Source organism: Labeo rohita, chromosome 13 (genome assembly GCF_022985175.1).
Source record: "Labeo rohita strain BAU-BD-2019 chromosome 13, IGBB_LRoh.1.0, whole genome shotgun sequence".
NCBI classification, from domain to species: domain Eukaryota; kingdom Metazoa; phylum Chordata; class Actinopteri; order Cypriniformes; family Cyprinidae; genus Labeo; species Labeo rohita.
The window spans coordinates 19625911-19650484 of NC_066881.1; the positions used below are offsets into that span (position 1 = coordinate 19625911).

At 34.1% G+C, this 24574-nt stretch overlaps 1 protein-coding gene across 13 annotated transcripts in view; it reads right to left on the reverse strand.

The window, feature by feature from the left end:
* LOC127175541 (regulating synaptic membrane exocytosis protein 1) overlaps window positions 1-24574 on the reverse strand; it is a 94471-nt gene that overhangs the window by 52934 nt on the left and 16963 nt on the right. For 12 of the 13 annotated variants that reach the window (XM_051126670.1, XM_051126679.1, XM_051126678.1 and 9 more), the window contains exons 3-4: window positions 10611-10827; window positions 5110-5124 (exon numbers count right to left, since the gene is read on the reverse strand). In XM_051126670.1, coding sequence (XP_050982627.1) covers window positions 5110-5124; window positions 10611-10827 — 232 coding nt within the window. The remainder of the gene's footprint in view (window positions 1-5109; window positions 5125-10610; window positions 10828-24574) is intronic. The other variant, XM_051126668.1, reaches the window with a different exon arrangement.

A 24574-nucleotide genomic window follows, 5' to 3' on the forward strand; every position in this document is an offset into this window, starting at 1 on the left:
TGAAAATCCGATTCAACACTTGTTCGTATGGTTTCCCTGTCTAAACCACAAACCACTGAGGACACTCCTCAGCAGTGGATCTGGTGGGTCGCAACAAAAAGATTTGTCGCAGGACTGTTCTTTTGGAGTAAAAAGAGCACAAAAAGGAAATATTAATAATGCAAGCAGATATATAATATAAAGCATAGTTACAATAGCAAAACATACACTATGCTATTTACTGCTATTTAGACGTTTAGTCAGTAAGGGTTGTTTTTTTGGAGGAAATTAATATTTTTGAATCAAATGATTTATGTTCTACGCTCTGAAGTTCTGATCTAAGCAAAAGATTCATAAACCCGCTCCGAAGATTGGTACTTCAAACTGCGTATCACGAATCATTTGATTTGAATCATTCAATTCGCTAAGAGATTCACAAACACGTTCCGATCTAAATTAAATGATTTGCGATTCACGCTTCGAAGTCCCAACCTGAATGAAATGATTCGCGATACGCAAAGTTCCAATCTGAATCAAATGATTCACGATATGTGATTTGAAGTCTCGGTCTGAAACAAATGATTCGCGATACGCAATTCAGAGTTTTGAAAAGCTCATTTTTTCGAAAATCACTATACATGCTTTTTAATTTGATCAGGTTTTTGCTAGTGAATCACTTGAAATGAACGATTAAAGTCATGAGTTAGAATCAATCTGAGCGGTTCCAGCATAAATGACTCAATTGATTTGGTTCATCCGTTCAGCTTTTCACATTTTCAGTCATTTACACAACACTGTCAGTACTACTACTTGCTTAGCTCGATTGTTTTCTGACATTAAGTGAAACAAGCGAAAAAGGTATAATGTTTTGTGCTTATTGACAAAATTAAACATTTATTTAATAGATACATTGTCTTTCAATAATTCAAGCACTTTTCAAGTACCTCCTCAGAAATACTGGTACTTTCAAGGGTTTCCCAGGCCTTAAATTTCAAAAAGTTAAATTTGAGTACTTTAAGCACCTTGTGCGAACCCTATACTACTACTAATAATAAAATTACTATTAAAACATTATTTTTTTAAAGGAAAATTTACCAGAAAAAATATTTACCAGAATTTAGTTACCAGAAAAACGTAAATACATGACACAGTGTTTCTAAAAACAATTAAAAGAAAGAAAGAAAATAAAAATAATTTTTCAAATAAAAAATTAATTAGGGATGCTTTTGATTATAAAAAATATAATCAAATATTGAAACTATTGACCTAATATTGAAACTATTAAAATGGAATTTTGCAAACTGAAAATTTATGTAAAACACAGAATTTGGTAAAAAATAAAGATGAATTTGAGAAAAAAAAACTGTATGTCATAAGGCTTTTCCTAAACTGCTGTTGAATTGTTACATTAAAGATTCATGATTTAAATTAATTAGACATACTTTTTGATTATTATTTTTTCATTTAACCATTAAAACAGAGTTTAGAAAAATTACAATGGAAAAAAAAAGGAATCCAGAAAAACCTGAAGAAAAAAAATAAAACAGAATTTAGGAAAAAATGAAACAGATTACATAGGGCCGTAATTATACTGTGTGACTTTAAAGACTGGATAAATGGCTGCTAAAAATGAACAAATTACATTTTAAAATCTAAAATAAAATGGAAAACAGTTAATTATAAGTTGTAACAATGTTTCACAATTGTACTATTTCTGCTGTATTTTTGACAAAATAAATGTTGCCATTTGGTGAGCTCAAGAGGCTTATTTCATAAAATCTTGAATACATCTAGGGTTAACAGCAAAAGTTTTCTATAGAGATAATAAGCCTTAATATTATTAAATTTAAAAGGCTTTAATAGTATTTTTATATTCCAGTTTTGGTACTGTGTTGGAAACCAAATGAAAACTTGCTTTTAAGAGACCAAGACATCCCAAGTGTCCTTTAGTTCACATAAATGCTATACAACTGCTGAGCATCTTAAAAATTTACCAACGAGCCATTGTCTGACTCCAGCTGGCTGTGTTTGACTAGCAGCCGAAGGCCTGTCATTCATCATCAGACTCCGCCTCTTCCTCCATCTTGTTAATATCATTTCATTTCCATCGCTCGACTAGATGCGGACAGGCAGGGTTGTCCGCCGGTGTCATGTCCACGCAAACGGGGTGGATAAATGGAGTGCTTGAGTTCTGTGAGTGGAGGAAAAGGGAGAACGCAGTTCACGCTTCCACCTCCGACAGCTTGATGAATTGGGGCGGCAACAGGCAGAGCTAGACCCATAATTCAGCATGTTATAAATCCCGGATAAGGATGAAAGACTGCCACAAAAGACATTACTGTCCATTCCGTCTAATGAGCCAGTACATCAGCGCCTGGAGACGCTCACCCACCGGCCCTCTCGCAAAACACTCCTTCACCCGTCGCTCAGACAAAGACCATGCCTATTGTTAAATACCGGATCAATAGTGTAAATAATCTATTTCATCTCCCTGCTGATGTTACTAAACCAACTTTCAGTCTTTCGTCACCGAGACATACATCTCACGCTTGACAAGCCATCTGCGGATCGATACGGTGATAAGTTTAGCTCTACTCCCTCTCCAAACATCAGGCCTTCTCTGAATTAAGCAGATTGATGAGGTCTATGAATATAACGCCTCCCATGGTACCGCCAGCCATTTGTGTGTATGTGCATTTCATTGTCACATTATACTCGTCTCTGCAGACCTAAACTCAAGTCTAAATCCACCAGGGATCTGTGTCTCGTATTTTCACTACATAAAGTCCAACGTGAGGCCTCACCAAAAGCCTTAAAAAGAGAGAGAGAGAAAAAAAAAGTAATTCTAACCAGGGTTATTTTTGTTAACTAAAACTAAAAACATCAAAAATTATTTACTTGAAATAAATGTTTAAAAAAATAAAATTAAAATAAAATAAAATAAAATTTAAATGAAATTATGTTTTTAGTTTGCCAAGGCAACATTCTTCTTTTAGTTAAATGTAGTTTAACCTGATGTATTAAAATAACTAAAACTTAAATAAAATGTAATAATATTGTATAGAAAAAAATACAAAAATATAAATAAATAAATAAAATAATTTTTTCACAAAAAATATTAAAAATTACTAAAACTTAAAAATAAAAATCAAGAATTAGTTACTTGAAATAAATGTTACAAAATAAATAAAATAAAATAAAACAAATTAAAATAAAATAAAATTATGTTTTTAGCTTGCCAAGGCAACATTCTCTTTTTAGTTGAATTTACTTTAACCTGATGTATTAAAATAACTAAAACTTAAATAAAATGTAATAATACTGTATAGAAAAAAATACAAAAATATAAATAAATAAATAAAATTAATTTTTCACAAAAAATATTACAAATTACTAAAACTTAAAAATAAAAATCAAGAATTAGCTACCTGAAATAAATGTTACAAAATAAATAAAATAAAATAAAATAATGTAAATAATTATTTTAATAAAATAAAATAAAATAAAATAAAAGCATGTTTTTTAGCTTGCCAAGGCAACATTCTACTTTTAGGTTAATTTATTTTAACCTGATGTATTACAATAACTAAAACTTAACTAAATGTATTAGTTTAAATATCATTTAAAATTGAAATTGTACAGAAAAAAAATGACAAAAATGAGAAATTAAAAAAAAAAAATAATTAAATTAATAAAACCAAAAATAAAACACCAAAAATTATTTACTCGAAATAAAATAATTAAAAAAAAAAAAATAATAATAATAATGTTTTTTAGCTTGCCAAGGCAACATTCTCCTTTCAGTTGAATTTAGTTTAAAATGATGTATTAAAATAACTAAAACTTAAATAAAATTTAATAATACTGTATAGAAAAAAAAAAGTAATTCTCACCAGGGTTATTTTTGTTAACAAAAACAAAAAGCATCAAGAATTATTTACTTAAAATAAATGTTAAAATGAAATAAAACTAAAAAAAAAATAAAATAAAATAATAAAATAAAATAAAATAAAATAAAATGTTTTTTTTTTTTGCTTGCCAAGGCAACATTCTCCTTTAGTTGAATTTAATTTAACCTGATGTATATATATATATATATAAATAATAAAATAAAATTTAATAACATAGAAAGTATAGGAAAAAAAATGACAAAAATGTAAATAAATAAATAAATAAAGGTACAAAAGATGTAGATGAACCATTTTAGGTTCCCCAGAGAATCTTTCTGTAAACCATCTTTTTTTTGTGTAAAAATATTTTAACTATCTGAAGAACCTTTTTTTGAAAGACCTTTGCAATGGAAAGTGTCCATGGATGTAAAAGGTTCTTCATGAAACCACTGATGCCAATAAAAAAACATAATTTTTAAGAGTGATACTAAAATAACACTGGTTCCCACTGAAACACACTGCAGTCTAACATCCCTGTCAATGAAATATCCACAAACCAGATGCAAAAGAAAGACGAAAAAGATCAATACCCATCATTTCACGGTGTCGCTTTGAGGAGGTGGGCGGCGGAATGACACATCGCTGGTGTTTTCCAGTAGCACCGAAGTTCTGGTGCTAAAAACTTACACAGCGTCAAAGCCCAGCCCCAGCTGACCACAGTCTAAAATGGATCTTTGGAAAAGAAAGAAAGAACAAGAGACCGAGAGGCGAGTGTACTGCCTAGGGAAAAGAAACTGACTTCAAAAACAGCAGCACTCAGAAAGAAACGCTTGGCTAAAGAAGAAAACACAGATATTACCAAGAGGCCTGATAATCATTGGGATAATGAGCTCTGGATTGCATTTACAGGGATCTTTTCGCAGCACTGAAGTGCATGGCGCTGTTCTGATTAACGAATGCAGCTCCATGGGAGAAGACACAGTGCATGTACATTTGAACAGCGGAGCAGGTCAAGCAGGACATGCATTCACTGGCCCTGATTTACTAAGATCACACACATAAACCTTTTGAAAATCACCTAAAGCTGACAAACACAACAGTGCGATGAATTAAAACAGTAAAAGAACAGTGAAGATAAACTGAATAGCTTGTATATGTGAATGAAGGGAGTGAGGGAAAGAACACTTTCATATCAGCATTCACACTGCACAGTGACAAAAAGAGAATAGAAAATGCTAACCACTTTGTCCTCTTTCTTCTCCAGCGTCACAGACAGAAACAGGATGGTGGGTGGGGGAGAAGAACAAGAGAGAGAAGTATGAAATGACAATCAGATATGAAAACAAAAAGCATTTAGATGCATACTGGAATAATGAACACAAAAACAGCTCTGGACCGGCATTATCAGCACCAAAAGGTGCCAAAATAAAAATTGTGCTTTCCAGTTGCAAAACAAACATGTCTTGGAATGTTTTGTATTATATATTGTGGATTTATTTCGTTTTTTCTTACTGTTATTTTAGGACAGATCATGAACTGTGGGGTAGTGTAAATTTGCAGGTCTGTTGCCACCCACAGGGCAAACCTAAGAGGTGCAGGTTACACTCATATTTACTCTTTAGAATTCCCATGAACAATTCCCAGTGGAAATAAAGGCAGTGTATGGGTCACTGATAACGAGAACATGACATTCCGCTTGGTAGGTTCTACTGCTTCAGAGCCACCATAGTAAAAATACTCACGGACATTAGTGTGTAACTACAAAAAGACCTGTACACTGATAAACACATGCACACTAAAGGCAGTTGTAAAACACACTGAATGTCTCTTCCTTTCTCTCTATATGGAATCTTCATTAAACGGCAGTCAAACCCCTATGACAGCTAGTTAATGAAGAATCCATATAGAGAGCACACTGCAGGACACATCATTTTGGACACTTTTTCAGTGGAGGCTGAGCATACACTACCGGTCAAAAGTTTTTGAACAGTAAGATTTTTTATGTCTTTTAAAGAATTCTCTTCTGCTCACCAAGCCAATATTTCACAATATTACTGCTTTCGCTGTATTTCGGACCAAATAAATGGTAAAATACAGCAAAAGCAATGTGAAATATTTTTACTATTTGAAATAACTGCTTTCTATTTAAATATATAGTGTAAAATGTAATTTATTCTTGTGATCAAAGCTACATTTTTATCATCATTACCTCAGTCTTCACTGTCACATGATGCTTCAGAAATCATTCTAACATGCTGATTAGCTGTTCAAGACACATTTTTATTATTATTACCAATATTTGAAAGAGTTGAGCAATTTTTATCAGGATTCGTTGATGAATAGAAAGATCTAAAGATCAACATTATATAGGGTGACCACCTGTCCCACTTTGCGTTGTACCGCACAGCATTTTCATCCCTTGTCCCACACGTCGCATACTGACAAAATGTCCCGCATTTTCATATCTGTTGGTTTTTAATGATCATATTAAGAAAACGACCATGCGTTCTCTTGCCTTTTTAAGAATGCTTTTTATTTATTCTTTTTGCGGCATACTTTGAGGCAAATGTATTTATCAGTGATGATAAATACATTTATAATGTGAAAAAAGATTTCTATTTCAGATAAATGCTGTTCTTCTGAACTTGCTATTCATCAAAGAAACCTGAAAAAATTCTACTCAGCTGTTTTCAATATAATGATAATATTAATAAAAGTTTTTGAGTAGCAAATCAGAATATTAGAACGTTTTCTGAAGGATCATCTGACTGGAGTAATGATGCTAAAAATTCAGCTTTGAAATTACAGGAATAAATTACATTTTAAAATATATTCAAATAGAAAACTGTTTTTTAAATAGTAAAAATATTTCAAAATTTTACAGTTCTTGCTGTACTTTGGATCAAATAAATGCAGGCTTGGTGAGCATAAGAGTCTTACTGTTCAAAAACTTTTGGCTGGTAGTGTACATATCAACTAGCATGGAGGAAGAGGACTGGTTAAATTAAAATTTCATGCAAATTACAGGTAAAAAAAACAGTTGCAGCCAACTGTTGTGTTCAGTTCAACTTACTGTATTAATTTCACTGACTTTAATTGCAGCTTGCACTTTTTATTTTGATGGTTTGTGGTTGGGAGTTTATTACATTTCTTTAAAAAATACTTCGGGTATTTGAAAATAAAGTTTGCTTTTTTAAAATGTAATTGTGCATATATACACGCTACCATTTTTTCATGTTTTGAAATAAGTCTCTTATGCTCAATATTGTGAAGCATTATTACAAATTAAAATTGTTTTCTATTTGTTTTTATTACTCGAGTCTTCAGTGTCACACGATCCTTCAGAAATCATTCTTATATTCTGATTTGTTGCTCATTAAACATTTCTTACTATTATCAATGCTAAAAACAGCTGTGCTGCTTAATATTTTTTGAAAACCATGATGTTTTTTTCTGGATTCTCAATAGAGAGTTTAAAGGAGCAGAATTTAATATGTTTTTTACTGTCACTGATGAGCTTAATGCATACAGACTGAATAAATGTATTAATATAATGACTTTACTGATTGTGTATTGACTGTTTATTCTGCAAAAAAAAAAATATGGTACGAATCATTTATGATTTTTGTAGCAGGTTCATTGAACTTTTTCAAGTCTATTCACTCTGGAACAGCTCAGGCTACTCATAGCAATGGAGCTATTAAGTGTATTTCATCGCTTTTAGCTACTGTTTCCAGTCCACCAGATTGAGTAGGTGTAGCTCTCTATGTTTAACCTACAGGCATCTAGCGACTCCATTATCAAGACTGCCACTCTCATTAATAGCACACGCCAAAGGGCTCCGAGAAACAACATGCGCTCATTTCAGCGAAACTAACCTCAGGGCAGCACCCATCCGCTACCACCGGAGACTTCACTTCCATTGCATCGCATACAGGATTTCTCCTACCTTCTCAAACACAGACAAGAGCACCTGAACACCTTTCCACACTCAACATTGGCCGTATCTTAGATTTCTCACATCCACAGGGCTCAGATCTAAACCAAAAATAAACCTCAAGAAGTGGCAAATGTGAGTAAAGATCAGCTTTGGGGGTTAAATCAGGGGTTACATCTTAATACAAAAGTAACAATCGGACCCTATATTAGCTGACATAAATAAAACCACCTTCTTAGTGGAAAATGTACTTATTAGAAATATGAATGTAATGAAATTTAAATTCTGGCTGATAGCAATAAGCAGATCATTTATTTTCTAGGCCAATAACCAACAAATGGTAGATTCATAAAAATTCCATTTTGTCTAAATAAATGAAAAATAAAACACTGAAAACATTCTAATGTTAATGTTTTTAAAACACATTTTAAATTGAGGCATTACAGCATTATAATGCACAATTAAAAATATGATTAATTTTAGGATAATTAGGCCATATTTTTAGGCAAAACAACAGCATTTTTAAATTTTTAATTATTAGCATTTTTAAAGAGTGTAACTTCAAGTGAATGTTTGGGTGATGGCAAAAGGTCATTTAAATGAAAAATAGGGGAAGGTACATGTACAATTAAATATCTATAAAATTAAATATTTTAACTGTGACCAATAAAATAATAAATAAAAATACTGAATAAAAATACTGATAAAATGAAATATAGCTGCAAGCAGCGATTCCCGGGGTTCAAGCATTTTAGGTATTTAAGCACATAAAGAAAAAGACATTACATATTATTTAGCAAGCCTGTAACCATCTAAATCAATTATTATAAAAAGAATTTTTGTCAAATCCAGTTGATTTACCATGGAAATATGTTTTTATAACATTTATGACTGTTAGAGTGCCAGCTTTGGTCTGATCCTGAATCACCTGTTGCATGTGCTCACCAAGTTTTGAGTTTTCGTTAAGGCTTTATAGGCTTTTGGGTATATTTGGACAGGCCCCTTTTCTAAAGGACCCCGTTATAGCTTCCCAAAGAGTAAATTTCAACATGTTTTTAATAATTTTTGACCTAAAGAGTCCAGAGAATTGCAGTGGGTTTTTTTTCAGACTGAGAGAAAAACCTAGGACTAGTTCGCAAAAGTAGGTTTTTCACATGTTGTTAATCATTTAAAAAATGGTTATCTGATTGACGGCAGTGGTTCTAGAGGCCAAGGTGTTCGTAAGGAGGAGGTCTATCATATGATACGAATATCGCGTGTATGTGCGGAAAACCACTCAATGTATAATCGTTTACACCCTCAAAAATTTTAATACTGCCCCCCCCCAGTGGCCAATTTCTTTCAAATTTCTCACAGACCTTCAGGGCTGTGTGTCAAACAGGCACACCAAATTTCATTCCAATCGGCCTCCGTTAACCTTGTCTAATAGGTGCTCAAACTTCATCGGCCAATGGCGGCCTTGTGGCACTTTGGACCAAGACACAGCAATTTTCATGATAGGACAAATGGTTGCCTAGTTATAGCCATTTTCTAGCCAAGTTTTTTCCCTCTTATAGTGTCACCAAGTGGCCAATCTCTGCAATTTTTTTCCTGTGATCTCAGATTGTGCACTTACATAAGTGTGCCGAGTTTGGCAGAGATATCTCATTCCTTTGAGGAGTTATAGGGAGTTTACTAGAAGTGGCCCTGCCACCTTCGAACATTTTGGAGTTCCTTTGCCAGGGTGAGCCAAAACTTTTTTTTGATAATTATTGATATTCATTCTCCAGGGGAATCTTTCTGCACTGGTTTAGTTCCAATCGGGTGAAAAAAACCTACAACTAGTTTGCAAAAGTAGGTTTTGTACTTTCGATCGCTGTAGCGCCCCCGTCAGGCCAATTGGGGCGAGCCTCCGTCACATTGTAGGCAGTGTGAGTACTACCATCCCTCCAAGTTTCAAGTCTCTACGACTTACAGTTTGGTCTGCGCGATCAGTTTTACATGGAAATCCTCATTCGTGATCATTCTAACAATTACAACAGGGTTTCAGCGCTACGTGCTTGAACCCATAATAATGAAAGTTTCTAAAACTGATAACCAATACGGTATCAATGTGTACGGTGTATTCTTCATTAAAAAAACAACATTAATATAATTTATTAGTCACTGTATGACTAAAGAATTATATATAATTCATTTTTCATAAGCAAAATAATAAATACTTTTTATAAACCTAAAAAGTAAACAAAAAATAAAACATTGACTGACAATAAAATTAGACAGTAGTTCCATTACAAATGGCCTGGTTTTACTGTGTAGCTTTAAAAATGTATTTCCTTCAAATGTCCAGACGGATACATCCGTAACTAAATCAGTGTGTTATTAATTACATTTATCCTTCTCTCCACCTCACTGACCTCCCTCCCTACTCTACTACCTCTGTCGGTGAGCTAATGCTCTCCTGTTGACTCTCCACACTGCTCTCATTATGAGTGAACACTAATTAGCGCTCTGGACTCAGTGGAAGGAATAGAAAGCGAAGGTAAATATCACACTCCAGGAGGTGGGCCACCATTTCAGGTGCTTCCCTTTGCATGGTACGGCTGCCCCTGTGGAGACTCAGCACCGACTCGGGCATCCCAGCGTGGGTGTGCGGCGACCCCCCGGTGACCAGCAGCGTCATCTCCTCTGACTAATGCCCAATTAACCTTTCTCTCATCCACCCAGCGCTCTTCTCTCCCTGTCCCTGCTTAAATGTGTGCAGATGCAGGTGGAGGAAGCATGAAAACCAGTGTGGCTACTCACACCATGTAGGTGGTACTCACGTTATTGGAACGCAGAGAGACCCTTCCCCCGCACCGGGCACAGAACTTAGTCTGGCAGTAGGAGCACAGGTTTCCGCAGCCATCAGCAAACTTGGTCTTGTGGCAGATGCCACAGGTGGGGGCGTCATCCTTGTGTTGGCCCTGCTGCCTCTGTTGGGGGGGCTCCGGCCCAGTCCGCCTCACCTGCTCCTTGTAGTTGGCAAACTGCTGGTGCAAACTGGGAGGGGAGAGGAGATGGAGAAAAAGAAAGGGGACATTAAAAACTCATATAGCAGCCAATGTAACATTTGTACCTAATAGTTTACCAATCTTGAGTAATTTTACCGTTTCAATTCAATACACCCTCAATTTTAGCATGTTACCAGCAAATGTAAGTTTAGCCAAAATAATCACTTTAATTTTAATAACTGTACATTTTTGTAACTTCATTAAAACTGTAACCCAATAATAATTAAAAATATTTTTTCTTTTTTTAATGTGTAAAAATTTTACCTAATAACACCTCTCGCCCTAAGTTTACCAACAAATTTCACATTTTTACTTAATAACCCTCAACTTTTATTAGCAAAATATATTTGTACCCAATAATCCCTCAAATAATAATTTTACATTTTTGTAACATTTTAACCTAATAATCCCCCCAAAAAATATTTTTAATTTTTAACATTCATAACATTTTTACCTAATAACACCTCTCGCCCCAAATTTTTTAGAAAATGTTCACATTTTTACTATTTTAATAACCCTCAACTTTTACCAGCAAATTTAACATTTTAACCCAATAATCCCTAAAAAATAATAATTTTACATATCTATAACATTCGTAACATTTTAACCCAATAATCCCTAAAATGTATCATTTTACATTTTTGTAACATTTGTAAAATTTTAACGTAATAACAATTTAACCCAATAATCTCTAAAATTAATGTTACATTTGTAACAGTTAGCCTAAAAATCCCCCAAATTAATAATTTAACTTTTTTAAACATTTGTAACATTTTTATATAATAACACCTCTCGCCCCAAGTTTACCAGCAAATTTAGCATTTTACCCTAATAACTCCCTACTTTTTCAAATTAATAATTTTACATTTTTATAACATTTGTAACACTTTAACCCAGTAATCTCTAAATTAATAATTTTACATTTTTTGTAACATTTGTAACATTTTAACCTAATAATCCCCAAATTAATAATTTAACTTTATTTAACATTTGTAACATTTTTACATAATAACACCTCTCGCCCCAAGTTTACCAGAAAATTATTTTTTTTTACCTAATAACTCTCTACTTTTTTAAATTATTAATTTTACATTTTTATAACATTTGTAACATTTTAAACCAATAATCTCTAAAATTAATCATGTTACATTTTTTGTAACATTTTATTTTAATAATCCCCCGAATTATTATTATTATTATTAATTTTTACTTATTTTAACATTTGTAACATTTTCATTTTATTTCAGTTTCATTTTTATCTAATAACCCTCAACCTTTTTAACCTAATAACTCCTCATTTTTTTACCAGCAAACTTAACATCAGAAATTACCAAATTTGACTTTTTTTCCCTGATAAAGCCCCAAATTTATTCAGATTTTCTTTTTTTTCACACTAAGTTCTCTCCAAAGTTTTTCTCCAAAGTTCACCTCACATAACAGAACCAAACATATGTCTATCTATCTATCTATCTATCTATCTATCTATCTGTCTATCTATCTATCTATAGCCCTGACTGACCATGTCCACATTATGAAATCCCAACTCTGATTTTTCCTTCTTTCTGTTCTAATGTCTAAAGTTCTTTCTACCATGTAGGGTCATCTCAGACATTCACTTGAAGAATGCTTAAAGACTACATGAATGTCTTCCAAAAAAGTTAATCTAAACAAAACAGTGACTAATAAACAAAATCACAATCTTTCTTCAGAGACCTGACACATACAACACATATCCAGCATATTTCCCCTGTCTAAACAGCACTAAGGTCTCAAGCATGAATCTATCCAGAGCTTTACTTACGCTAAAGGGGTCTTCCTCACAGACTCCTCCGCCATGACGATAATATGACGTATATTAAAATAAGCAACCTACATAAAGAGTTAAAAGAATATGCTACCTACGGAATGCGATGAACGTGCGACCATCCATGCAGAACGTGCCCCAGAGAAAGACAGCGAGATGATCTAAACACCTGCCCCAGTCCTAACCCTGGTCTCCCTCCCCCTGTGCACCCCTACTGCTCCCTGTTCCTCAACACCATCACCAATGAACATCCTTCCTGTGGGCCAAAGATAACCATAAAGGACAAGCTACAACACAGGAGCAACAAGGTGACTGCAAGGTGTTAAAATTAGAAAACTAAATCAGTTGCATTTTCATGCCCAAAAAGATTTGGAGTGCAATAGGCAATACAATACATTACTTTATTAAAGGGGCAGATCAAATCTGGCACAACATACAACAGTATTGACCTGGGGGGGTGAAAACCTTTTGGCTTTTTCACTTATTTTGTCTTCTGGGAAACATGTAAGTATCTTAAGTAGCTTCTGAACGGCAGTACTAAATGAAAAAAAAGGTATTTAGGCAAAATAAGAAAAATGTACTAATCTTCATTCTGTTCAAAAGTTTTCACCCCCCGGCTCTTAATGCATAATTTTTCCTTCTGAGGCATCACTGAGTGTCTGAACCTTCTGTAATAGTTGCATATGAGTCCCTCAGTTGTCCTCAGTGTGAAAAGATGGATCTCAAAATCATACAGTCATTGCTGGAAAGTGTTCAAATACATAAAAATGTTGAAAAACCAAAGACTTTGTAAGAACTTTTAAACGGGGTCATTTTATAAATTCAACTATTTTTTTCCTTTGTGGACTATATGTAAACGTCTTTTATGTGAAATATCTTATTCAGGTCAGTACTAAATAAAAAATTACATGCATTTTGTATTATCTCTATTATTTTGGTAAAAAAAAATAACATTTTGCAGATTCTGCAAGGTGTATGTAAACAAACGAGACTGAAGAGATTTTGTTTGTCATTTTTTCTTTTGTAACTGGAAAAGGCCACACTATAAAAAAAAAAAAAAATGAAAGCAGGATTGAATTAAGCATGCACTCTTCTCAATTCAATATTAAGATGTAACATTCACCTTTCAAACTTTCCGAACACAATGACCTTTAGTTACAGTAGCTCAGATGAACAATGGAGCACAGCAAGTCAATGCTGAAATGAAATTGAGCAGCACTAGACTACAAAAACCTTTCAGCACTTTATGAAAAACATGAGAAACAGAGACAAACATTGAGCTTGGCACTGTAAAAGAACATATGAAAGTGCTTTGTACTCTGAGCAGGAAATGATATTCAGGAAAGCAGCCCAGGCTTGCCATAATTGAGACAGCACATAAAACAAAGACCCATAAGTGAAGCACAAGGTTATACGAAAGTGAACCACAGCTTTACTTTACTAGCACAAACCCCTCTTCCCCATCACAAATCATTTGCTTCTTTCTCTCTCCCTCTCCCTCTCATCCAGGAATAGAAGTAAACCTTTTGTGAAATGCAAATCAGGCACAGAGTCTGCAAGAAACGGCGAGCTATTCACACAGGACTCCGGCATTAGCATAGAACTTGGTGTAATTAAGGTATGAGGAAGCTCTAATTAATGTGGTAAAGTGTGGGGACACGCAAGAGAGCCGGCGTGGAGATGCGAAAGGTGGGACACGTTTTTACTCCGTTCTCCCCTACTTCATGACAGCTGGTCTCAGTGGCCGCCGCTGATGTCGTCAGGCGAGCACATGGAAACGTCCATGATTAAACAGCTGTCAGCAGTCGCTCGTACTAACGCACACCATGACAGGAGCCACAACTGTAACTCATTGGCTGTGCGCGGCGTTCCTGCGGAGGCTTTGGTCGGGCCTACACGCTGGCCCATTTATCATGTCCGCTAGGCCCCACGGCTCCCTACATGGGCATAAATCCACCCTATCTGTGCCAGGATGTTGTATGAAAGGACAGACAAGGGACAGAGATGTAGTGAAAGTACTGCTGAGGTTGAGTCAGTGTAAATTCAACATCATTCACGGCGAATGCCGGGACAAACGTGCGTTTATGAGGGAACAGCGCACATTGGCAGCCTGTGATGGAGCCATAAATGCAGCTCACAGGCACTATAGCAGCTCCATTCATCCTCTAACACAAGAGGACAAATCTGAACACCACTCACAGAACATTTATGTTGTGTTCAACAAGAAAAACAGCTTGAAAGTAAAATGCCAATTATACAATATATGTCCATATATACATAATTTTTTAAATATATATAATTTTTTAAATGTTTTTGAAAGACGTTGCTTATGCTCACCAAGGCTGCATTTATTTGAAATTTGGAGAAAAAAAAAACTGTATAATTGTAAAAAAATAATAACTGAAATGAAAAATTCGATGGAAAAGCTGAATTTTCACCCGCCATTATTGAAAAACAGTAATATTATAAATATGAATACAATTTAAAATAACTTAAATTTAAATTTAAATCAATTTTTATATTTAAAATGTGATGAAAAAATTAATTTTAAGCAGCCATTATTGAAAAATGTCCTGCATATTATTTTTGTGGAAACCGTATTATCTTTAATAAGAAATCTCGGTAACGCTTTAGTATAGGGAACAATTATCACTATTAACTAGTTGCTCATTAGCATGATAATTATTAACATACTGGCTGTTTATTAGTAAAGCATATATTCTGTATGACCATATTCTACATCCCTAATCCTACCTAGTAACTAAATTTAACAACTACCTTACTAACTGTTAACAAGCAGTAAATTAGGAGTTTATTGAGGCAAAATACTTATACTTAAATTATCTTCACTCACTTTTTAATGTCTCCTTGCTGAAAAAAAGTATTAATTTTAGATATATGTATATATATTCTGACACGTTTATAGTTATGATGCTCTGGTATATATATATATATATATATATATATATATATATTTCAGTGGCGTGTAGTGGTGTTCTGAAATGAGGAGGCAAAGTCATCACGATTTTTAAGGATTTATTTATTTATTTATTTATTTATTAAATGTAAATTCATGTCCCAGTCACATTTTCTTCGTTATGTTACTTACACTACCAGAATAAAAATCTATCAATAGGCTATATTTAGTAAAACCAAATATAAATCTAATCAGTTTAGTGTTTTTACATTTATTCCAAAATGATAACTCAAGACAGTAACAATTTAAACGATATATTTTATTTAAACAATTATATATTTTATTTATGAACTGATGTTCAGCTGTTCCTTTTCATAATAACCTTATTTTCAGATCAAGTTGATGTTGATTACTGACTAAAAACCCACAAATCATGTTTTCATGCCATTTTAAGTCTTATTTTGATGTAACAAAGTGGTTATAAGTGAGTGAAGTTTACTTGCTTTTTTTTAATTAGTCTTCACATTAACTCCATTATATTGTTAATTCAGACAGATTCACAAATGCGGAGTGTCCTCAAACACAAGAGGCAGGATTTATTGCATGAACCAATCACAGCTGATTATAACCAGTCATATCTAATCACATCGCGATGGAGGCGTTGCCTCCTCTGACTTGACTTTCCATTCATTCTCAACTACCCCCCACCAAACTCACTGCACGCTTTAGGGGGTCTGTTAAAACTCATTGGGCTCAGGGGAGGCGAGAGAGATGCGGACTCTGACAGTAACTTTACCAGCTGGTGTGTGTTTTTGTGTGTGTGTATGAAGTATATATTACACTACATAAAAATGTTCATAAAAGCTATTTAAAAAACTATATTTCTTTACAATACTAATTGTCTATCAATAAACAGTGCAAAATAGCAACAAGTAGGCGCACATGCACTTCTCCTATAGCGCATTTGTAATATTTTGAGAACACGGATAGTTAAGCTGTGGACAAACATCCACTATTATCTATAGCATGAAAGACAAGGAAATCCCAAAGCAGAAAAACAGTTTCTCCTCCTCTTAACATTTTCTTGAATAACAAACAGAGCAGTACTTTATGCTGCCGGGCAAACTCACATATCTTAAGTACCTATGAGAAAGAAAAGGTCTCATTATTCTTGATAAAAATGGGCTAAATTTAGCTTCTTAAATGAACGCACCACTTTCACTCTATTGGTTCCATGAATTTAAAGGCCTCTTACGATATGGCAGCCGCTCATGTTTTGCATTAAACAGCTGTTTAACGGCATTTTTTAAAAGGCTTTCGCTTATAAATCCAGCAAACGGTGACTTCCCCTTCTCACAAGGGGACCAAAGTCACTGAGGCCAAACCGGAATGATTTATCCCATCACCTGGAGATCAATGGTTGAAAGTGAGCGGAAATCCATCAAAGTACACCGTGTGAAAGCATCAGGAACATAGTGAGAAAATCACTCCCTTCCAATTTAGAAATTAAGCCCCCCTTCCAGATAGAAGCAGCTCCACGCATGATTGATTTCTGTAGACAGACACCTTATAATAAATGGGGTTCAAATGAACTGAATTATTTGGGCTTTTGATTTTGCTGTGCTTATTACCACATGGAAAAACAATGCTTCTGCTGGGCCCAGTGAGGATTTTTAAAAAGGCAAAAATCCATTGAGAGAGCAGAATAAAACAAATGTTACTCCATTTCTTAAAGGATTAGTTCACTTCCAGAATAAAAATGTCCTGATAATTTACTCACCCCGTGTCATCCAAGTTGTTCATGTCTTACTTTCTTCAGTCAAAAAGAAATGAAGGTTTTTGAGGACAAAAAAACAAGATTTTTCTCTATATAATTGACTTCAATGGGGATCAGCGGGTTGACGGTCCAAACTGCGCTGCACTTGTTTACAAAGCGAACGTGCAAAGAAAGTCAAAGGCCAAAAAAAAAAGGTAAAACAACAGTGTCGGGCGATTCTGAAGTTGGAGGAGAAAATGAGATGTTTTTCGCCCTAACCTACCTTTTTGAACCGACGCAGACGAAGACCTAACTGTGAGCAATGCGCATTTTTTATTTTTTATAGAAAATGACTGATCGTTTTGCTAGATAAGACCCTTACTGATATAATGTTAACCTATTGAAATACTGAAATCTGTTTTGTTCTCTGTAATACACTGATAACTACTAGTGATGGGTCGTTCCTGAACGATTCGTTCATTTTGAACGAATCTTTAATGTGACTCGGGACGAACGAGTCGCCTCGGGGAGTGATTCGTTCAGTCGCGCATGCGCAACATCCTGTTAGGTTCTGTACTGGAATTAGTTCACCTGTTTTAGAGTCGTTCGTTCACCTTATGGGGCTGTCACGTGATGAACGAACGACTCAAACCCGAAGACTCAAAAGATGAACTAATCAATTCTCCTTCCGGCTCAGACTGCATAGGTTAACATTACGGGGATGTCACATGATGAACGAACGACTCAAACCCGAAGACTCAAAAGATGAACTAATCAATTCTCTTTCCGGCACAGGCTGCATAGGTTAACATTACAGGGCTGTCACGTGATGAACGAACGACTCAAACCCGAAGACTCAAAAGATGAACTAATCAATTCTCTTTCCGGCACAGGCTGCATAGGTTAACATTACAGGGCTGTCACGTGATGAACGAACGACTCAAACCCGAAGACTCAAAAGATGAACTAATCAATTCTCTTTCCGGCTCAGGTGCATAGGTTAACATTACGGGATGTCACGTGATGAACGAACGACTCAAACCCGAGGACTCGAGAGATGAACTAATCAATTCTCTTTCCGGCTCAGACTGCGTTGGTTAAGCTAATTGGGCTGTCAGGTAATGAACGAACAACTCAAACCCGAAAACTTGTCAGATAAGAGGCGAGGTGAGCGAATCATAGACTAAAGATCCAGGTAAACAATGAATGAATCTTTTCTGTTTCTTATAGCATTATAGTTTTGTTTTGTTTGTAGTGTGATCAACGTTTGTGTAAGCAGTAGATGTGTTAAGGTAAAACGTAACATTTTAATTAATTTTGCTAAAATGAACGAAATGACTCGAAAAAAGATTCGTTCATTTTGCTGAACGAGACTCAAGGGATCGAGTCGGTAAAATGATCCGAACTTCCCATCACTAATAACTACCAAAAGCAGGTGGTGATGAGAAAGTCAGATAATGAACCGAAGCCCATCGCAAGCAGCTTTTATATATTAACATATATAGAAGGTGCACAGTGTCATTCACACAAACACTAAACACCATCATGGTAACACACATGAAACTGAAATAATGCAAGAAACATTAATTTAACATCATTAGATGTTACATACAACCCTAATGTACAAAACTGATAAGAAAAACTAAGAATAGTTATTTCAACAATAAACATCAAATGAAAAAAAAAAAGTAACGTAGGGAATTCTGGGAATGTCAATTTATGGTTATTCACTGTAAATTGTACATTCTTTTTCACTTCCGAAACCGGTATACTACCTTAAACTTACATGCAATGTCCAAATTTTTCACCTTATATAGTAGGGGAACTACCATTAACCATTCTTTAGGGTCTTAATGAAAAGTTTATAATATATTTTGGTTAAAAATTCTCAATGGTAGTGTAAAACAACACCCTTTTTACCTTGTCAAAATGAGCTCTGTAAAAATAAACTTATTCTGATGGATTGTTCCTTTAAATGCAAATGAGCTCTGTTTGCTCCACCCCTCTCTTCTCCCTATGGAGTGACGAGCCTGTTTACTTTTGCCGCGTTTAGCACGTTTAGCCGCGAAAGTTGATAACAGCACGTTATTAGGAAAGATGATTGCAGAGATTCACTAAAAATCCCTTATACTCACTTCTGCTGTAGGTGAAGCTGGATCACGAATGATTTGCATGAACATAGATGCATTTATGTAGATTGGGAGACGCATTCCCTTCACAAACAAACGTAATCCACTGCATCTTCACCAGCTCAGATGTCGGGAGTAAATGACGACCACTATGTTCATTATTACATTCAGCAACACAACACCTCAATCTGAGATATTCCTGTCTAACTTACATCCCTGCTCCGGCATCGAAACGGTGGAGGTTGGACTGTTACAGCTGATTTAGGATGGGTCTGAGGTAAGATGCTCATGTCAATTAACTATCGTGGGAGCGGCCTCTGTTGGTGTGACACCACAACGACAGGCATCTGAGAATGGCTCAATTTGAAAAAGGTGATATTATTTTTACAGATCAATTAAAAACCACTGCATGGATTTTTATCATTATAGGGTAGATTTGTACATACACTGCCAACACACATTAATGTTCAAACAACATGTAAAAGTGAACTTTGCACCCAATGACCCCTTTTACAGGATTTTACTATTGCAATTTTACTTTTTACCGTTATATTCATGGTCATTTTTTACAGTGTATTTATACATTGTGCATCCCAAGTCAAGAAACATTTGCCAGTGAGGGACAGTAAAGAAAAACACTTAAAATCATTCAACTTAGTGTACTTGTAGTATTGCTGGTTATACAAGAATGTACACACTATCGACAAAGTCTTTAAAAAAAAGAGCTATTTTTTAAGCAATTTCTACAAATTGTTTTTTAGCACTGACTTCCTCCTCACAGTTTGCTACCACTCTGTCTCATAGCGCTTAAATATCCGGTTTTGACAATTATCCAGACAACGCCGTGGATGCTCAAGGTCCGGCCTCAATGTGTCTGTTGGCTCTGGCTTTTCACGACTGGCTCTAGTACAGTTTGCCATTATTTCTACTCAGTCAGGCACTGAGGCTGAGGATGGGGGTTGCCATCCTCTGAGTGGCACCATATGGTACCATGAGCAGTGCCATGGCTGAGTCCTGCCTCCACCGGAACTTCCCCACTGTGGAGAGTGTTGACAGCGCTGCCCCCTGCTAACCCCACAGACCAGCCATGTGGCAAGGCTACGGTGCCGTATCCCTCCCACATTCCCCTTCTCAGCACTTTCAACAGAACTGTGTCTACTTCTTTTTTCGTTTCACACACTTGCAATGTCGCTTTCTGAAAATGACCTGATTTTAACTCTCTTAAGTGCTCCAGCTAAACATTCGAATAAGACCTCTCCTGTTCTCACTTACACTTGGCTTTGAGTACTTCACTGTGCTGCTCTTGAAACCTTTTACATCTCACTTTTATGTTTAGATTTATATATCATGTGTTTCATTGTTTTCTTTAAGAGAGAAAATGATCCAGTCTATTTGACTATGGTGACTTATGACGTGGATTGATTTTAATAAAACAATTTTTGAATTTTTCTTTGTGTTATATATAACTGTCTGGAAAACTACTTTTCAAATATCTTTGCTTTCATCTTAGACCCAAACTTTCAATCCTAAAAACTGCATATTGATCACAAATGAATATATTATGACACGATTTCTATGACCATCTAAACAAAAAGTGACAATATTTATTGATTTTTGTTGTTGTTGTTATTTTATTATTAATATTTTTTCCCTAAAACTAATTTTCAACAAGAACCTCAATTCTGCCCCTAAAATGAATCAAAGTTAACTGGTTACTTATGAGACAAAAGATAAAATATAGGCAATATATTTAATTTCCAAGCAAGTTGTAACTATTATTAATTTATTAATTCTAAAAAAAGCAATTAAATTTAAGCACTATTTAACAATTAAAACAATTTAAAAATATTGCAGTCCATAGATATATGAATACATCTTCAGAAAAGTCCATAAAAATATGGCCCAATGTACTGTGCTAATATGAAATAATTTTCCATACTGACTTTTTGCCAGGTGTTTTACCCATATTTTGAATTACACATTGCATTGTGCAGTGTTTTAGGGTTGAAGGAAATCAACCCTACCAAGCCTGCATTTAATCCAAAATACTTTCTTTTTCTTTTTGTTCTTTTTTTTTTCTTTTTGAGCAGCAAATCAGAATATTAGAATGATTTCTGAAGGATCATGTGACTGGAATAATTCAGCTTTGAAATCACAGGAATAAATTACATTTTAAAATTCAAACAGAAAACAGTTATTTTAAATAATATAAAATATAAAAAATATATTTTTTTATTTTAACTGTTTTTGCTGTACTTTGGATCAAATAAATACAGGCTTGGTGAGCAGAAGACGTTTAAAAAAAAATTAAAAATCTTACTGTTCAAAAACTTTTGACAGGTAGTGTACTACAAAGGGAAAAAAAGGTCAACAATTTGCAATTTATGTCATATATAATATGGCAAAACTCACTAAAGAATCACAGACTATACAAATCCACTAAAGCCACAAGTAAAAAGACACATCACTGATATGAAACCAAATCACCAGCTTCTGAGCATTATGAAATATCAGTGCTCTCAATCACATGCCCAGTGGAGATACTAGATGGCACAGAACACAGAGAAGGTCACATGACAAAAATGATGAGCACACAGAGGAGTGTTGTGCACGTCACATGACCAGCCGCTGCCTCCCATAGGACAGGTAGAGAGAAGCAAGTGTACAGCGGTGTCCTCATTATGCCAAACTGGAGATGCAGCAGAGTCGGGGGAGAGTTGTTACGTCCTCTCTTGCGCTCTTAAGGCTACAGTAACACTAACGTCCAGCAAGCCAGCTACAGCTAACTACAATATTCTTTTCTTCACCCTCTAGTCTTTTACCCGTTTATTATTGCACTTCCTTTTTTTTTTTTCATATAAGGAAGTTTCCAATCCCCTTCACAGATTCCCTAATGGGGTTCCTTTCTAGCCCTTTGTAACTAAGAGCTTTTTGCTGTCAAGAGCCTCTACTGTGAGCAAGTGGAAATCCACAGCTGTTACATGAATACATCAGAACTGTGATATTTAAAGGGATAGTTCACAATGAAAATTCCACACTCATAAGAATTCCTTTCTTGCACAAAAAGGGACAGGAACAGTTTTGTACAAAACAAATTCACATATACATAACTTTATAAAAGATGACTTAATTGTTTTAGTGATCAAAATCATTATTCATTGATAATCATTAATTGTTATTCACCATTAAGTTTACAGAACCACTGCAACTACATTGTCTGTAAACTGAACTCAAGAACCAGATGATTCTGATTTGTGAACAAATCAATCATTCATTTTTTAAAGTTTTTTATTTATTTATTGAACCAGGTCAAATAATTTTTTTTTTATCATTTGACTCAAATTTATTATGGACTGTTTTTTTTTATTATTATTATTATTTTTTTTATTATTATTATTGTTTTATTTTATTTTATTTTTACTTTTACTTTACTTTTTTTTTCACATTTTAAAAGCCCTAGGCCTATTTTTTTTTTATTGTTTGTTTGTTTGTTTATATTCAATTTTTTTAAATTCTTCTTTTATTTTCAAAGTAAAAGAAAAAAATAATAAGTTTGAATATATATTTGAATTAAGTTTGAATATATACACTACCGTTCAAAAGTTTGGGGTCAGTAAGACTTGTAATAGTCTTTAAAGAAGTCTCTTATGCTCATCAAGGCTGCATTTATTTGATTAAAAATATAGGAAAAAAAAAACAGTAATATTGCAAAATGTTTTTACAATATAAAATAATGTTTTTTATTTTAACATACTTTAAAATAGAATTTATTCCTGTGATGAAAAGCTGAATTTTTATCAGCTGTTACTCCAGTCTTAAGTGTCACATGATCCTTCAGAAATCATTCTAATATGCAGATTTATTATCAGAATGATCAATGTTGGATAATATCAACAGCTGCCAAATATTTTTTGGAACCTGTGATTTATTTTTTCAGGATTCTTTCATGAATAACAAGTTTAAAAAGTACAGTGTTTATTCAAAATATAAATATTTTATAACAATGTAAATTATTTATTATTAACTTTTAATAAACTTTTAATTATTAACTTAATACATCCTTGGTGAATAAAAGTATTAATTTCTTAAGAAAAAAAAAAGAAAAAAAAAAAGAAACAATAAAAATGTACTGACCCCAAACTTTTGAATGGTAGTGTATTTATGAATTAAGAATAATAAAAATACTAAATACCAAAAAGAAAATAGGACAAATATTGTTTTTTCTTACATATAAATTCTAAATAACTTATAAATGCTCCATTTAAATTTAAATCTGAATATGTCTTTATTGATAAACTGAGATGAACTGAACTTTTGAGTCATTTTAATCTGTGTTTCTGAACAAATCGCTTTAGTGAATGATTCACTGACTCATTTTTTGTGCTTATTTTTTTTAAGTTTTAAAAGCCCCAGGCGTAATTTTTATTTACTTATTTATTTTCAATATAAAAAAAAATCAACAAAGTAAAAAAAAAAAGTAAAAAAAAAAAAAGATACAAGTTTGGACATATATTTAATAATTAAGAATAATAAAAATACTAAATACCAAAAAGTAAATATGACAAATATATTTTTTTCTTACGTATAAATGCTAAATAACTTATAAATGCTCCACTTTCACAAATAACAGTGTAACTGGCCTGATCAGCAGGCCTTTTCATCCACAGTCGAGCCGAGCGGAGGAGCTGTACAGTGCCACCAGGACAATAACATTTCCCAGAACCCCCTGGTGACGGCAGCAACTCTGTGCCGATTAGACAGCATCCCTTTAATAATGAATGGAGTGGAGCTTCAAATTCACAAGCAAGAGACGTAGAGCAAGAAAGTGAACTGAACGATATAAAGATATGGTAATATTTTTACCAGGGGTTACACTAAATGCAGTAATGAACATGAACTTGAGAGATTGTCTTCGACAAAGACAGAAAATAATATGTGGGTACGGGAGACAGAAACAAATGTGTGAGCTTAGTAGGGTTTACTGAGGCATCTACTCAAGTGGCCACTCTCCTCTGTCAATAATCCAACTCATTACTTTTTCCCCTTAAACAGCCTCCGTGACACTCGCATTAGCTTTGACCGGCTAGTGTTTCAGTTAACAAACCTCATGAAAACACTTAATAAACCTGT